At 43.1% G+C, this 16462-nt stretch overlaps 1 protein-coding gene across 1 annotated transcript; it reads right to left on the bottom strand.

Moving 5' to 3' along the window:
* Window positions 1–9872: 9872 nt before the first annotated feature.
* LOC121867989 (rhythmically expressed gene 5 protein-like) lies at window positions 9873–16043 on the bottom strand. The gene is made up of 4 exons (XM_042368178.1): window positions 15698–16043; window positions 15397–15463; window positions 11903–12091; window positions 9873–11682 (listed from the first exon to the last, which is right to left on the bottom strand). The coding sequence occupies exons 1-4, from the start codon at window positions 15791–15793 to the stop codon at window positions 11288–11290; spliced, it is 747 nt and encodes a 248-aa protein (XP_042224112.1). The 5' UTR covers window positions 15794–16043; the 3' UTR covers window positions 9873–11287.
* Between the last annotated feature and the right edge of the window lie 419 nt (window positions 16044–16462).

Raw genomic sequence — 16462 nt, forward strand, 5'->3', positions numbered from 1 at the left:
CTTGTCCTTAGATGGCGTTCACATGTTTCCAGTACCTAATTATACAGGCGTCTTGTTTAACGTTGATACACACTATTACAGCATCCTCTCTTACTAATTCAGTTTGGTATACGCAAGTTTCATAGATGGCGCTTGTATATGGACTAATACTCCTGATACATTACTAAAGTTAACGTCTTCGTCTTCGTCGTCGTCTTCGTATGTCAGAAGCGTCAGACAAGCAACAGTGAACCTCCCGTTGTTGAACATCTGAACAAAAACAAAAATGATGGTAAATTTATGCAGAAAGGTTAAAAAAAAAATCCTCAAACACTCCTCAACATTGATGGTTACATCATCCTGTAAAGACCAAGAAGTAGAACGAGAAATAAATTAATCATCGGTAAGTAGGTATATATTCACACTTTTTAATATCCTCAATATCTAACTGAGTTATATTTTACATAAACACACTGAGTATTTTGAGGAAGGATGAGTATAAACGACACTCTATGGTCAGCCTTTGATTATGTGCTTCTGAGTCAATAAATTCCCTATGTTATTAAAATCCAGTTGTCTTTATGATCGAGTTCCCATCTTGACATCTCATTGACATCCCTATTCAGACGATCACATCTTGACATCATTTTAATTTCGATTTCCCTAATCTGATGCCTGGGATTTGACATCAACACCATGACACCTCCATTTTGGGTGTCTCTATTTTGACGTCTCTATCTTGACGTCATAATTGGAGATTTCTATCCTAAAGCCCACAAACTGACATCTTTATCCTGACATTTTCATCTTCAGGGGCCTTCTTGACGTCACCATCTTTACATCTCCATACTAACTTCCTCCTCCTCCTCCTTTTGACGTCCTCATCATGATATCCTAAATCTGACATCCTTCCCTCCCCCAATTTGGCGCGCGTTAAGTGGCCTCCACGACGCAGTAAAGGACCGTTAGGACGCCCTGCTGTGGTAAGAAGGAAGGTTGTCCCAGGGGTAGGAGAGCGTCTCAAGGTCCTCACCCCTGTGCCACCTTCAAGTACATGGTCACCCCTCATCACCTCTCCTCTCCTCGACCTGCTACCGTCAAATAAGGAAGTGAGAGAGAGAGAGAGAGAGAGAGAGAGAAGCGTCCAGCTAGTATATTCAGCACCAACATCCACCTGACTGACAGCTGGTACTGATACTACACCAGCTGGACGTCTCTCGTTTTAATTTCTTTCACTTTTCTTGTTTCTTTTGTTTTGTCGTGAGCTCAACCCACGACACTGGTGAGAGGACAAGTCGCTATTTTGATCCACCGAGGCGTCGAGGAAATACAGTGCTATCCCTCAAGTTTAGCGCCCTTTTTTTTTTCCTACCACCGTGAGAAACAATTATTCTTCCGTGTCCTATGGAAAAAAAATAAGATACGAGGTAAATATTCCCACCAATTTGTCTCTTTTTTCGACATTCAAGGAAGGGGCTACGTCTTATATATTTTTTTTTGAGTGACGAATCTCTCTCTTTCTCTCTCTCTCTGTTTTTCTTTCTCTCTCTCTCTCCCAATCTCTATTTTTCGTTTTCACATCCTAAAAATATGATAATTTATGAGTTAAGTGTAAAAGAAAAATAAAGGTTATTTCAGACATACATGTACCTGTAACTTTGTCTTTACCAGGATCCATTATACAGGACAGCAAACTACTATGTGGAGAGAATATAGACTGTACTGCACTGTATCTTGTCAAGCCATTATATGTGGTAAAGAAGTCATGTCGGAAGTGATTGAAGGGAATGGGGGAACGTGTTTGATGAGTAGAGTATACCTTCACACACACACACACACACACACACACAGCAGGTAAGGCCGCCATCCATCATTATTAACACCTGGGTGAACACACGTGATGATCGCTGATATCCTGACCTCAACAAGGGAGATTTACCTCCACCTATCAGACTGTGTGTGTGTGTGTGTGTGTGTGTATTGGAGACCTATATAATGTCCCCAACACATTGAATATAAATTGTTGGTACCCACAGACACACTACACACACACTACCTACACACAGACACTACCTATACACACACACACACACACACACACACACACACACACACACACACACACACACACACACACCTTATCCTAAATACAGAAACAATCATCAAACAGTTACTACTGTATCTGCTGTACGTGGTCAACTAAACCAAACTAAACCTAACTAAACCAAGCTAAAACTAACCTAACCACAAGTAATCTAACCCAACATAGCCTAACCTAACCTAAGGATACCAGCTTGTTTACAGATTTCAGATTCTCTTGTACCTTCAGGATCCAGCGAGCGTAGGATGTGGCTGGTCTAGGACTCCTTGACCTCTCCAGGACTCCTTCTTAGGGTATACGAAGAGGGCGGGGTACTGCAAGGGTGGCCTGGGGGAGGAGGAGGGGCACTGTGCTGGGAAGGGGGAGGGGAGGGTGAGGAAGAGGGAGGGAAGGAGGGAGAGTGGAAAGCTAGGGGGTTCAGGGGAGGGAGGAGGGACACTGTAGAGAGAAGGGAGGAAGGGAGGAGAGAGAAAGAGTGGAGGGATTTAAAGACACTGCAGGAGAAGGAGGGAGGGAGGGAGGGACACTGCAGGTCAACTAGCGACGCAGTCTGGACCGGTCACACCTGCAGCAGCCGGCGTTCAGCAGAGGACACCTAGTACACATACCCGTCCTGTGGCGTAGGTGATGGAGGGAGGGAAGTGAGGGAGTGAGGGAGGGAGGGAAGGTCACAGCAGACGAGGGAGGAAAGGGGGAGGAAAAGAGAGTGGAGAGGGGAAGGGGAAAGACTAAGGGAGCAATAGGGAGAAAAAATAGAGAGGGGAAGGAGAGGGAGAGAGGAGTAAGAAGAAATGCGCGAGGAAGGGAGAGTGAGTGGAGGTGCAAGGAGAAGAGTGGAGAGGGAGGAAAAAGAGGAGAAGCAGTAATGGAGAAAGAGTGAGGAAGAAAGAAGGGAGTGGAGAGATAGGAGTGTAGCAGTAGAGAGGAGAGAGAGAGAGAGAGAGAGAGAGAGAGAGAGAGAGAGAGAGAGAGAGAGAGAGAGAGGGGAGGGAAAGTCACCCCTGCCATAAACACACATATCCTGTCCACTGGTGTAGGGAGGGGAGGGAGGGAGGAGAGGGAGACTAGATTGCTTGCAAACACACACACACACACACACATCATGTAGAGTATCTGTGAGAAGAGGTAGCAGTAGGGGGAGGAGGGAGGAGGGAGGGAGGGAGGGAGGGAGGGAGGGAGGAAGGAGGAGGGAGGGAGGGAGGGAGGGAGGGAGGAGGAGGGAGGGAGGAGGGAGGGAGGGAGGGGAGGGAGGGAGGAGGAGGGGAGGGAGGGAGGGAGGGAGGGGGAGGGAGGGGAGGAGTGAGGTGAGGGAGGGAGGAGGGGTGAGAGTAGTAGTCAAGGAGGGAGACAGGTGGACAAGATCACATCAGGTACTCATTTGCATATTCAGATGTAAACAAATAAACAAAGACAGGTGTGTGTGTGTGTTGTGTAGTGTGTGTGTGTGTGCCTGTCTGTTTGTGTACTTATACTGATTTGAGCGTGCCTTTATGGCTGTCTGTATATATGGCTATCACCTAACCATCCATCCAATCTCTCTCTCTCTCTCTCTCTCTCTCTCTCTCTCTCTCTCTCTCTCTCTCTCTCTCGTCTTTTTCAATCATTCTCACAAACAATAACCAAAAACACATAAAAATAGTCTTGCAAGTAGATGAACACACACACACACACACACACACACACACACAGCCATAATAAAAACAGACAAATTCCTGACTTGGTTGGGAACACGGAGGGATGATCACCACAACACAACCTTGACTTTAACCCCCAGCAACCCGGGTTTATGACGGCCCTCTGGCGGTGAACCTCCACAGCACACTCTGTTGTTGTTTGGTCCAGTGACGGTGGCTGCGGTGAGTCGTCAATCTTACAAGAGACTCCGGTACTTTGGTTCGATGTGAATAGGGAAGCTATTAGTAAGGCTATTGAGAGGTTCTAAACTTCTAAAGGAATCAGGAGTCATTATGTAGCCATATTTGTCCTGTAGTTACTGGCTATATTTATGGGACAGACCCTTACATCTTAATTTTATCAATATCGCGTCTATGAACGTATCTAACTGACTGACTAACTGCTCGGCTATAACACGACAATGAATATATCAGAATGGCATCAAATTTACTCTGGGACTGTACCTACTTCTTCAATGTCCTAACTCTGGCGATATCCTAAGGTCAGGTTAGGTTAGGTTTAGTCAGGTCAGGTTAGGTTAGGTTTAGTCAGGTTAGGTTAGGTTAGGTTAGTAAATTAAAGGCAATACTCAAGGATCAGAATCTTTATATATGATTGCGAGCGATTTCTACAGGATAGCCCCTTGATATCGGGTATACCGTATAGTACCTTAAGAACAATTATATCGCTAATGTGTTCTTTTGGCGATAAATATATGGCAGCCCTTACATGTAATAGATCTAAAAACACCATAACAGCAGCAACAAAGGCAGCAAGCACAATAACAATAGATACAAGAACAAAGACAACAAGAACAGCAGCAAGCACAATAACCCTAGAGGAGTATGAAGATAATTGATCACACAACAATCGCAAAATGATCAAGAAGGAGCTGTAACATGGTCGACCTGACGTAACAACATGGACGGTGTATCGTATTATGAGAAGATTGTGCGGCAAGTTCCTGTATAACCCCCCCCCCCGCCCCTCTCCTCCCTTTCTTCTTCCTCTCTCGACCCCCTCCCTTACCCTCTCCTCCCTAGCCCCCCCGCCTCCCCTTCTCCCTCTTCCTCCCCTCTCTTGATTCCCTCCCCTCCCTCTCTTCCCTGCCCCTTCCCTCCTCCCTCCATCCCCTTCCCTTCTCCCTCCATCCCCTCCCCTCCTCTTCCTACCGCCCCCCTTCCCTTCCTCCCCCTCCTCCCGTCTTGTGTCTCTCGGTGCCGGGTGAGGAGCGCAAGATAAAAGGGTCCTCAGTGGTTATTTGTTTTATAGATTGTCTCTGTAATATCTCGAGGCATTTTTTTTTTTTGAGCTGTGAAGGTGAACTATGGACACAGTATTGACCATAAGAAGTGGTACATCATCCCTCCCCTATACCGTCTCCAGGCGTCGCAGGAAGTGACCAGCGGTGTATATTGAAGGTATCAGTACTTGTGTTTATACCTTTTATGTACTGATTAAATAGGTTTTAGAAAAATTTGTATTATATGTAAGAAAACCACATCCTTATTATGTCTAATGTCACTACTGTAAGCGCAATTTATAGTATACCTAAGTCTATAAATGTTGTGGTATTCTTTTTTTAATAAACTCTTTGAGGTTGTAAGTGGTGGGATATCAGATCCTCCTACTGGCGACTGCTGTAATGCAGGTTGATATTACACACTGTACACAGGAACGGCGGCCTCTGGAAATCCCGCACTCCTACACAAACATATGAGCATCAGCTGCCCACATCATGTATCATATTCCATTGTTTGTTTATATATTATTCAGATGTTTATTTTACAATGACAAAACTCTTTTCCTGCGTAACTCTAGGTGTTTATCAGATGACAAAAGGCTTACTATTATGTATTTATGTTAATTTATGCAGCAGGAGAGGGGAAGGACGACGGGGTAACCTCACACGACTACCAGCTGGACAAATTCTTGGCTCTTACGATAACCATCCTTCCATAAGAGATCGTTTTATCTCCTTAAATAGCGTTCTTAGTATTGAATTCCATTTTTTCTCGTATAATTCTTTGTAAAATATAAAGATGTATTCAAGTTTAAGTTACTAATATGACGGAAAAGCCACAGATCGTCTCCATTTTCAAGAAACAAAAGAGCATCATTAATCAGCTGTCTGGCTGGTGGTACGACGCGTCCAATGCCACTTATTGTTTATTTAATTAGCAGAGACTACAAGATACCTTAATTTATAGTCAAGTTCCTTATACTTTTGCATGGTGGATACGTGTGTTGTGAAGCTTCTAACAAGTGAAGACTACTACAGCGCCGAGTCTATCTGCCTGGGTGGATGCTGATGCTATGTTGTAATACTGAACATCAACAACTGAAGTCTTTAAGCGCGTGACTAGTTTAGTAATTACTCTATGGTCGTCAACAACTAAAGAATCAAGAGAGTTTGTTTGAGTTTACAACGAGTAGATTATTATAGTACAGTAATATTAATAATTATAATACCTGGAATAATAATGAAGAGTATCAACAACAACAATAATATTTAACACTTCTTTCCCTCTATTTCCCCCTTCTACTTCCTTCTTTTCTCCCCCTCTTCTTTCTTACCCTCTCCGGTTCCCCTTTCCTTCCTACCCCGTTCCAGCCCCCCCTCCTCCCTCCTTCTAGCTCCCCTCTCCTTTCCCCTTCCAGCGCCCCCTCCTTCCCCCATCCAGCTCCCATCCTCCTTCCCCCTTCCAGCGCCCCCTTCTCCTTCCGGCTCCCCCACCTCCTTTCTTCCCCCTTCCACCTTTCCTCCTCCTTCCTCTCCTCCCTTCCAGCGATCCTCCTACTTCCTCCCCCCTTCCAGTTCCCCTCTCCTTCCTTTCCCCTTTCAGCTTTCTCCTCTTTCTTCCCATGCTGGCGAATCATCAATTAGCCAAGCAGAGATGAACGAGGTCATTACACAGGGCGCTAACACAGCCATTACTGCTACAGGCTGAACCAGCGAGATTCCTTAACCAGCAGGAGTCGACCTCACACCCCTGGAGGTCACACATAAGAGGTCACGACCATTAGAGGCATCCCAGCTGGTGGTTGATAATACCCGTCCTCTTGAGAAATTCCATGGTGGTATTTAACCATCATTAAGGCAGGTAGATAGTTAAGTATAGTCATGGTAATCCCAGCGTCCCCTTAACCCAATATAGAGCAAATTAGTGAGGCTAATTACCCCAGGTTGGTGGTCTTTGTTGTCGTAAAGTATGGAAAATATTGGAACATAAAGTCATACACCTACGGGGGGTAGATTGAAAGTCTCCTAAAGAATTTTTCCCTACAAAAATAAGGCAATTCCTATATGATTTAGAAGCAACTCTGTATTCATGAATTGCAAAATGGGCTTTTTGTTTTCTCGTTGTAAATTGTTATCTAAAAATCAACAAATCTGGGGGTTTGGTGAGATTTGGTCGGGGGGGGAGGCGGGGGACATGTTTTAAAGTACTGGATGATGCGAACGTTCGGTCAAGAGACAAGTACGTTAACCACTCGGTCGAAGATTACCCGTATACAGTATACAGCAGTACTACAATATCTGATGTGCCATAATATTGAACTACATATCCTACAGTAACTACGTATTCATACAAAAGCTGTATTTTGTCATAGGTATTGTATTATTCTTATACTGAGATAATAAATGACGACGATACTTTAATACAGAAATTATTTAAGGTTTACAATATCTACTATAAGTAAATACCGTTTTATATTTACGTTCACTGTATGCTTGTCTATATACTTATTTGCCAAGACACTTACATACTGTTATCAATCTATATTTTCAATTTTTTTACTTTGCAGACATTTATATACAATTCTGAATCTGTATACTCCATTTACCTTTAAATTTATAGTCACTCTCTCCTAATATATCGCATACCACAAAGAAACATCACATACAGAATATTTTTGTACATTAAGATACCAGCTGGAAAACTAAACATATCACTTTATGTCAGTTTATCTGAATAAATTTCGTTAATAATAATTCACAGTTATACGGACCCACTAAGGGAGGATCTGGATCGGTGTGAATTATTATCTCGGGATATAAGAAGAGAGATACGTGGGGGAATGTTTAGTGCGTCGGCTCTTGTGTGTGTGTGTCAGCTGCCGTAGCTAAGATGTTTTGATGTCAAGAAGTGAGGGATATTCTACGTCTGAGATCTTAACAAACTCCAAGAAATTCTTATGTTTCGTGCTTAACACACCTTTGAAACGCAGAGAAAAATACCCTGTTATAAAGGTATTCCCGCACAGAAAACGGCCCACGTAAAATCTGAATAGTTAAAACAAACAAAATAAACAAACCAAGAAACAAGAAAATGCACATAAAACAAATATGGAAACTACATTATGGAAAACCTCTCATATTTGTGAAGGCTATCTTACGTGGACGTCTCTTATCATACATCAGCATCCTGTTCGTTATGTAAACATTAGTCGTGCCGGAGGACCCACCACATTATCGTGCCATAAAGTACACGACACAATAAGATCTTGGTACTGATACTGATGAAGCCACCAGCTGGGTTGTGGGATTTACTCTACCACACATGACTAGAATGAGGCTTGGCTACGATGCCTCGACAATAATCATGGACTCAGAAGGTACTATATGGCGATGGTTAGGAAGATCTGGAATTAAGTCAGTTTCTTTTACTTCTAGGAACGGAGTCATTTTGTCCCACTACATCAAATTAAATCACCTTAATCTAGTACAGAAAATCAGACGGTTTTTATCATCTTTTGTCAAAAGTTTATGTCAGGTAACAAACTTGGAGTACTGTAATGTGAAAGTCTCTAGGATAACGATGCTGACTGATACAGGTAATTTGTGTTTTGATTCGATTGCAAATAATTATTCTTCCTGCTTACAACCTGGACAAAACTGACACTCACTCATCTCTGAAAAGCCAGATAATATTCCTTATTTTACCTATTTTCGGTGTTGTTTTAGTGGCGGTGTCAGTAGTGTAACCGACGTCAACAGACTTTTCCTATCAAGAACAATACTACTACTGCAAGTCATACCTTCCCGTGAAAACACTTCTGCTCGTAATGTAAATATACCCCAGTACAGGCAGAGGGTTGGCGAACGTTTGTCAGACGATTCTTCGGCCAACAATTCACCACCGGAGCCTAATTGGAACAAGAAAAATTCATATGTAAATAATAAAAAAATGTATGGAAACAATACATATTCATCTAACACAAATTATTTAAAAGTATATACAAAACAAAGTTAAAATAATGTAGCAAATCACAAACCAAAATATCTAAATAAAACTATAGGCGTAACCTTTTTTTTTTTTAATAGCCTCCAACCTCCTCCTAGAGCCGTACTTTCTCCACCACTTTATCACCTAAATATCCTAAGACAAAGGCATGTATCCTAGCTACTACTACTACTATCTCAATACACATAAAATACTACTTGATCTTCATAATCCTCACAAAAAAATCAGATACATTAAACTCAATTGGCCTTGGTAATTAGACAAGAGGTACAACAATTAGCGGGTTGTGTACGAGGACCTTAATGACCCTAACGAGGTTCACTTGATCTTGATACGGCATCAGCTGTTGCCAGAAAATCCTTATTTGTTTGTTAATGTTTTTGTTTACCTGTTTGTTTGTTTCGTCTAGAGGGTCGTATTTTGGGTGATAGGTTTATTTTATCAGTAATTGAGAGGTAAATTACGAGATGAGGGGTAAATGTTCTCTCTTTCTCTCCCTCCCTCTCTCTCCTTCCCTCCCCTCCCACTCTCTCCTTAGACGTATCAGTTAAGAATCTTTGCCTCAAAACTCTTAACCTCTGAACTTTGTGTATTAATAAGCTATGGTTTAGTTATCTCTGTAGTGTAGTGTATCAAACTAGACTTTCGGTTTTTCAGCATTATGTCAGTAAATATAAATTCATGATATAATAAAGAAAGAACTTCTCTCTCTCAGTTGCCTCGAGTGTCCTCAACTAAATTAAATGTATTTGGTAAGTTTTTCTCATATTTTAATATATTTATTCATTGTTTAATTTCATATTTTTTCTCAGATCAATCGTTTAGTTTTCTGATGGTCACAAATTGTCGAGGGTAAAGATACTTAATTCTTTATACTCATAACAAATGATTTATTTGTACAATATTTACAACAAATAACATTCAGTTGATCATCATGAAATAAAATACAAGACAATGAAACATGACATAAAGTAATGAGGCATAACAATAACAATATGGGTAATGTAGATGAGTGGACCCCAGTGTGTTGTCACTTGGTCGGCGGCTCCTTCAGCAGTGCTCCACCATCCCACTGCAGGCAGGCGATCCTGCGTCAAGGATTGCTTCTAAAAGCTTGTCGTTGCCGGATGGAGACCAATTTCAGGTGCTGTTGATCATTTATACTGGCGTTGTTTTTATGCCACGGACCAGCAATTATTTTCTCGGGGATGTGAAATAAAAATGATCTTCAGGATTCTGTTATAAAGAAACTCCCGATGGTGTAAATGTAACGCACGACGTTATCTTGTGACGGTACATCGTCTTCCAGAGTACAAGAGTTTTGGAGGAATTACAGGTAGTTGTTTCTGACGGTGGTAAGAACTTCACACACTGGTCTGGAGAGAGAAGAAACAGAGAACACGTTTCCTTCAAACTCATTTGAAGATTTCCCAAATCTGTCCTGGACTTACTAAGATGTTAAGATGCCATTGATCTTTATGACTCTTATTGTAGGCGCAGCACAGTAGACATTAAGCTCCAAGTCTTGAGGGTCTGTGTTGTTAGACAGTCGAGAGTTCTATTCACCCTCACATGTCTAAGTTGTTGGTGACACCTCTCGGGAGTGGCGACTGTCGGGGCTGGTGGCCGCTAAATATATGGTGATATGAATGATGATGGCTACAGTGAGCGATGAAGATGAAGACTGCAGATGGTAACAGGAATTGATGGTTTGGTTGTTGATGGTGCAGCAACCGTTAAAGGTGGTGCTGGAAAGCGTCCAGGCTGCTGCTGCACTTTTCACAGCCCACGTGTTGGTCTTGAAAGTTGCTCAAGTTAGAGACAACTGTTTTTTGTAGCCTCATGATCGTGGAGAATTATGTTTACACTTGATACTTCAGAAGTGTCACTGACCACGACTCTCAGTGAGCTGTTCCGTGTCGCTGCATTCACGATGTGGCAAAGATGTCGACATCGATCAAGCAGCACACCACTGATGTTGTTGACTAGATACACACAGATATATATTTATATATATATAAATACTATTTACATTTCTATATACACTGGCAGACTTGCCACTTAAATATCAATAAAGCATTAACGTCTAAAAAGCCTCTTATAATTGGAACACAGGTATTCTCTCTTCAGGAACCTTCCTCGACTGCCAGTCTTAAAGCAGTAGTGGCGAGACGTGGGACTCCACCTGGCCTCACCTCACGTACTTTTGACGACCTCTAATTGTACAACAGCTGAGGAGGAAGAGGAGGAGGAAGAGGTACTGGGTAGAAAAAGCTCAGGGTCTTCACTTCCTGAGAACATGTGAGAGCAATTCCTTCATCTGGTGCTCGGGGAAGACCTCACGTCTGGCACGCACCAACCGCCGGGGGGAGGAGCTGGGCAAGAGGCGGTGCACAAGGGAAGTTGAGATGCGGCTTTCAGTCATCATGGGCTCGAAGTCAGCGCTGGCCTTGATGCCCATGGGTGACAGGGGCTCATTGTTGACTGCAGGAGGAGAAGTAGGAGGAGCCACACGGACAGCGTAGGGATGGCTGCTGTGGGCGGCATGGGTGGCGGTGATCTTGGCAGGGGCGGGTACGCGTACGGCATAGGGGTGAGGATCATTGACGGTCTTGTGGAAGTTGAGGGAGGGGGAAGGGTAGGAGGGGCCGTCCTGCACCTCGTTCACCAGGTCGTAGTCTGTAGAGCACAAAACAGTAACATTAGTGACCCTGCAGAAGTGTTGACAGCCACGGGGGCTTAATACACATTATGTCTTATCTAATGTAGAGGAAATATAGACAGTCCTTCCAACTAAGATACTATTAGTTTTGTACGTTTGGTGATATCAATGGTCCCTGTCACTTACACAATAACTTCTTACATACTCAAGAACAACACAAGAGTAAGCAATACACACCTTCAACAGGGGCAGCCACGTCGTTGGAGTACAAATTCTTGTATGAAGGAAGCTTAAAGTCGCCCTTCATGACCTTCGCCCAGATGATGCCACGTGAGTTCCTCTGATAAGGATCGAGGTAGTCAAGGGCGTCTTCTTCCTCGTTCACCAGGTTGGACATGCCATACAGCATCAGCACCTTACTACAGTCTGTAACACGAGGAGGAGGACGGGTTACTGATGGACGCCTTCACATTTAGGATGGCTGCATTTATCACACACTTCCACACCAAACCAAACCAACCTAACCAATCTAACCAAACCAACCAAACCTAACCCTATCTAACCCAGCCTAACTAAAATTAACATTAATCTAACCACGCTAGCTTAACTTAAGCAACCCTCACTTAACTAAACTAACAGCCCCCATTTAACCCATATTGCCTAACTTTATCCAAATGATTTATGGAGATAATTTATTTGACATGAATAGAAATATATGCAGTATATCTAAGAGAATATGCTAGAGACAAAATTTAAAATGGATAAAAAAAATATACTTGAGAAAGGAATAAATCTGGCACAATAAGTTACCCAAGAGCATAAACAGAAGAGAAAAGAACAAACTTAAGAAGAAATTATATAGATATGACCAGGGAGAAATAGCCTTTACGCACATTATCGTGATTGGAGACTTGAACGCATCATTATATACCAATCTCCTTACACAGTTTATTAAGTTTGGCCGATAAAGTGAAGTGTAGATTATATTTGTTCGTAATGCCACTTAGATGAAGTAACGAAAGTATTTTAGTGTTCAGAGAGAGTATAAGTACGTGACCCTGTAGTTCCCAAAGGATAATACAACAGGTGAGCATCGGCACATACAATCTAATACCTTTTCAAAGTGTCGGTTGCTCCTCAAAAGACTAGAGAAGGGAATTCAAACATACGACTTATGTAACCTATTCCTCATTTATCTCTCTCTCCCCTTTGTGAGCTAGCCATTAGAATCGTGCTTCCCGTCTAACTTTGAGCGATTAGAAACTGCTATCGAAGCGTCGCTCTTATGTACACTTAGCGTTAGGTCTGCCAGGTCAACCTCTACTACGGAACAATATGAAACTGTTTGAACGTCAATGGTGAACACGAACACGAGGAAATGCCTGACGATCACCAGGTAGAGAACGTGGAGGTGAAGAAGACCATGATAGACGAAGGGGATAAGAAGGGATAACGAATAGAGAAATAAGAGAAGGATAGAAATACATGGGGGTGAAAGAAGATTACAGAATGAGAGATATAAGAACACGGTAGCAACAGAACCTAAGAATGACAGACGCAACAGGAAGGAGACACAGACAGACAGACTGGGGCAAGGTCTTCACGAGCGATCTTTTCAGAGACCGTTCCTGTGAAGGCACGAAAGAACATGACACGAGAGACGAAATATTGTGGGGAGAACACTGAAGTAGTCGGGAATACCCACCACCCCGGAGCCTCACCTCCGTCTCCCGCCCAGGACCACCAGATGTTTGCTAGCGAGCTTGTGAAATTTCCTAGACGGCCAAGGGAGGGGTTTTCCCAAGCTCTCAAGTCATGGGGCAAAATTATTAGTTAGGGCATCCTATGACGTCCTTGAAGGATCTAGACCCTTTGATTTGAAAGAAGATGCATGGTTTTGTAACCCCAACCCTTTAATTTCAGAAAGATTTAAGAGTTTGTAATATTTCCTCAACGACCTAATGTGAGCTTCTGTGTATTATACTAATTCTTTTAGGTAAAATTAAGAAGTCAACGAGGTTCTTAAAAGCCTGAAGAGCTCAAAATTGGACAAGAGGAGTACAATAAAACCTTTCGTGGCCAGTTAAGCAGGAGAGGGATTCCCAAAGCTGCCGTTGTCAGTATCATGTTTGGCAGACGGTGGGTTGTGGTGATGGGGGGAGGGGGGTGGGGATGTGGTGATGGGGAGGGGGGTGGTGGGGATGTGGTAAAGGGAGGGGGTGGATAGGGTGGGGGAAGGGGAGGGGGAAGAGGAGGTGGTGGATCGGGAAGGTCACTGTGAGGTGCTCGAGGATGAGCCAGGACCAGGAGGCGTTGTGATCAAGATCGGCCTGGAAATTCCCGAGCTGGCCGAAGTTACGAGGAGAAATCTGCCTTGAAGTAGCGTGCGTGTGTGTGTGTGTGTGTTTGTTGCTTTTATGGGAAATAAGTAACCGAAACCAGAAAACAAATTGAAACAAGAAATTTTTTATGACAGCTTACGAAACAATAGACGAATCATAGACTGTTTAAACTAAATTATAATCTAAACTGCATTTAGACTTCATCCAAATAATGACTTCCTGAAATAAGAAACTACCTTCGTCCTTCGGAGTGACTCTAAATTAAATAAATAATGATGAGATTGGCGTCTTCCTTCTTTCATCTCTCTCTCTCTCTCACGCACGCACACACACATAGTAGCAGTCATTTGCTTGCCCGTCTCTGTCTGTCTGCCTGTCTGTCTGACCTTCGAGTGAACCCGGACTTGAAATCTGGCGCAATCTGGCACTTCCTCACCGACCCTACCGGTGTGTAAGCGACCTCCAGGGTGTTCTGACCTGAACTGACGATATCTCCTGCTGCTTTTATCGTATATCACGGGGAGAGGGGGAGTCCTATGCTGAATCCTGAGGTCAGGTTCACCCTAACTAAAGAAAACGTCTGACTCACTTAACCTTTGACTTAAATATGAACACCAAAATAGAGGATTGGAAGTTTGTCAATATTTATACCTGGTGGTTTTAATTGTCGTTACAAAGCCATCAGAGTTAGCCCCAATAGCAAATCCTCAAAGTTAATATTTCTAATGGAAGTTGCATTAGAAAGTGACCTGAATTAGCTTTCATTATAAATTCTCTGGGTTTATACACCTTTTAGGCTTAATCTTCACATCAATTGTCTTAAGCCACTAGAAATTTATCTTCATTGAGTCCTTAGTAGTGTGCGTCTCTATATAGAAAGTGTCTCCTATTAAGGCTCTCAATGGCTTCATCTTCCATAAATCGACCAGACAAGTTATGGTTCGTTAGGTCGGGGATAACAACTGCTGGTGACGCGAGAACAGAATTAAAAGGCAATAAACGAACAGGAAAATACGTTTGCCAATAAAGAGACAGGTAGAAAGTGAAGCAGATTATGTAAACAGTTGGTCAATTAGGAAATACATACACGTGAAAAGTCTCGAGGTGTGCGTAAAGAAACAGACAATAACTACGTATAGAAGTAAATAGAGGAATAGATGCATAACAGACAAGAATATTAATAAAGTAGGGAGATGACGTAGGAAAGTAGTTGATCTAGACGGCAGGAAAACACACAAGGAAGTGAACTCTTTCTTTCCCCCATCACTAACTTTTTTCCCCAACCTGAGAGACTATACACAACACTAGACGACCTTCTAAGCAATCTAAGTAATAATCTTGAATGAGCTAATGGTTCTAAGTGAGACAGTAAAGTAGAGAGAGACTCACCAGGGATGTCGGAGTTCTTGCAGTATTGATCTACCAGGTGGATGAACACGTACATCAGGCGTCCCATCTGTAAACAAAAACAATCAACACGTTAGCGACTTGTTCTTAGCCAATCGCATTGAGTCGGATCTTCTGCCCCCTTCTCCTATTGGTCACTTAAATATGTTCAAGCTTTATATTTATTTGATTTCTGTTTTAGTCACAACAGTGGAAAACTAATAGTATATACAGTATGTTATTCAGGATTAAGTTAAGTTTTTTTTTAGGTTCATTTAAGAAATGTAGAGTATTGATAACTTACCTTTTCCTGACGAGTGAGGAGTTCCCAGATAGGAATGGCTGAAGAGGTTGCCATAGTGCCAAGTGTCAGCACTACTAGAGTCTTGATTGCCAGCATCTTGAAATAATTTCTTGGGTCGTTACGCAGATGAAGGGTAGCAAAAAGGACGTAGAGGATGACCTTGAACAGCTGAAGTTAGAACTTGTGTCGAATAGATATGACCACACGGACTTAGTGTGGGTGAGGTGATACACAAGCGTCCACAAAGTCCCGTAAAGTGTGTGTGTGTGTGAGTGTAAACGTCCGAAGAGGGAGGCGGACCTAGAAGGCACAGGTACCCCAGCGAGCGCTAGCAAGAAACTGTTAGTGGCTGCTGGCGTACGGCTCTTATATGTCCTCCCGCGGGCCCTGCCACGCTGCCGCTTCCCCAATGGCCTTGCTAATGTCACCTTCATCTCACAAAAATTACACAGGCAAATAATTATTCACTCACCTACGCCTGTTGCTCTTCACTTTTTAAATACAGTATTAGGAATAAATAAGTATACTTCCTATTCTTGCTTTCAAAGTTTTGGAACAGTTGGCCCCGAAGGTTGGGACTGGAGCGGGGGTTGAGGTAGTGGGGGGGGAACAACATAGCTGCCATTCCACAAGACCCAAACAAACCCCCGCACCGGCCAGGCCTGTCCGCGTGTCGCCTCTCTGGCGCCCACCCGAGAAAGTGACTCACCGCCGGGTAGAACGACCCCGCAGCCCTCATCCAGGGACCACCAGCCCTCCAGTACG

The sequence above is a fragment of the Homarus americanus genome, unplaced genomic scaffold (genome assembly GCF_018991925.1).
Source record: "Homarus americanus isolate GMGI-L3 unplaced genomic scaffold, GMGI_Hamer_2.0 scaffold37032, whole genome shotgun sequence".
In the NCBI taxonomy this organism is placed as follows: domain Eukaryota; kingdom Metazoa; phylum Arthropoda; class Malacostraca; order Decapoda; family Nephropidae; genus Homarus; species Homarus americanus.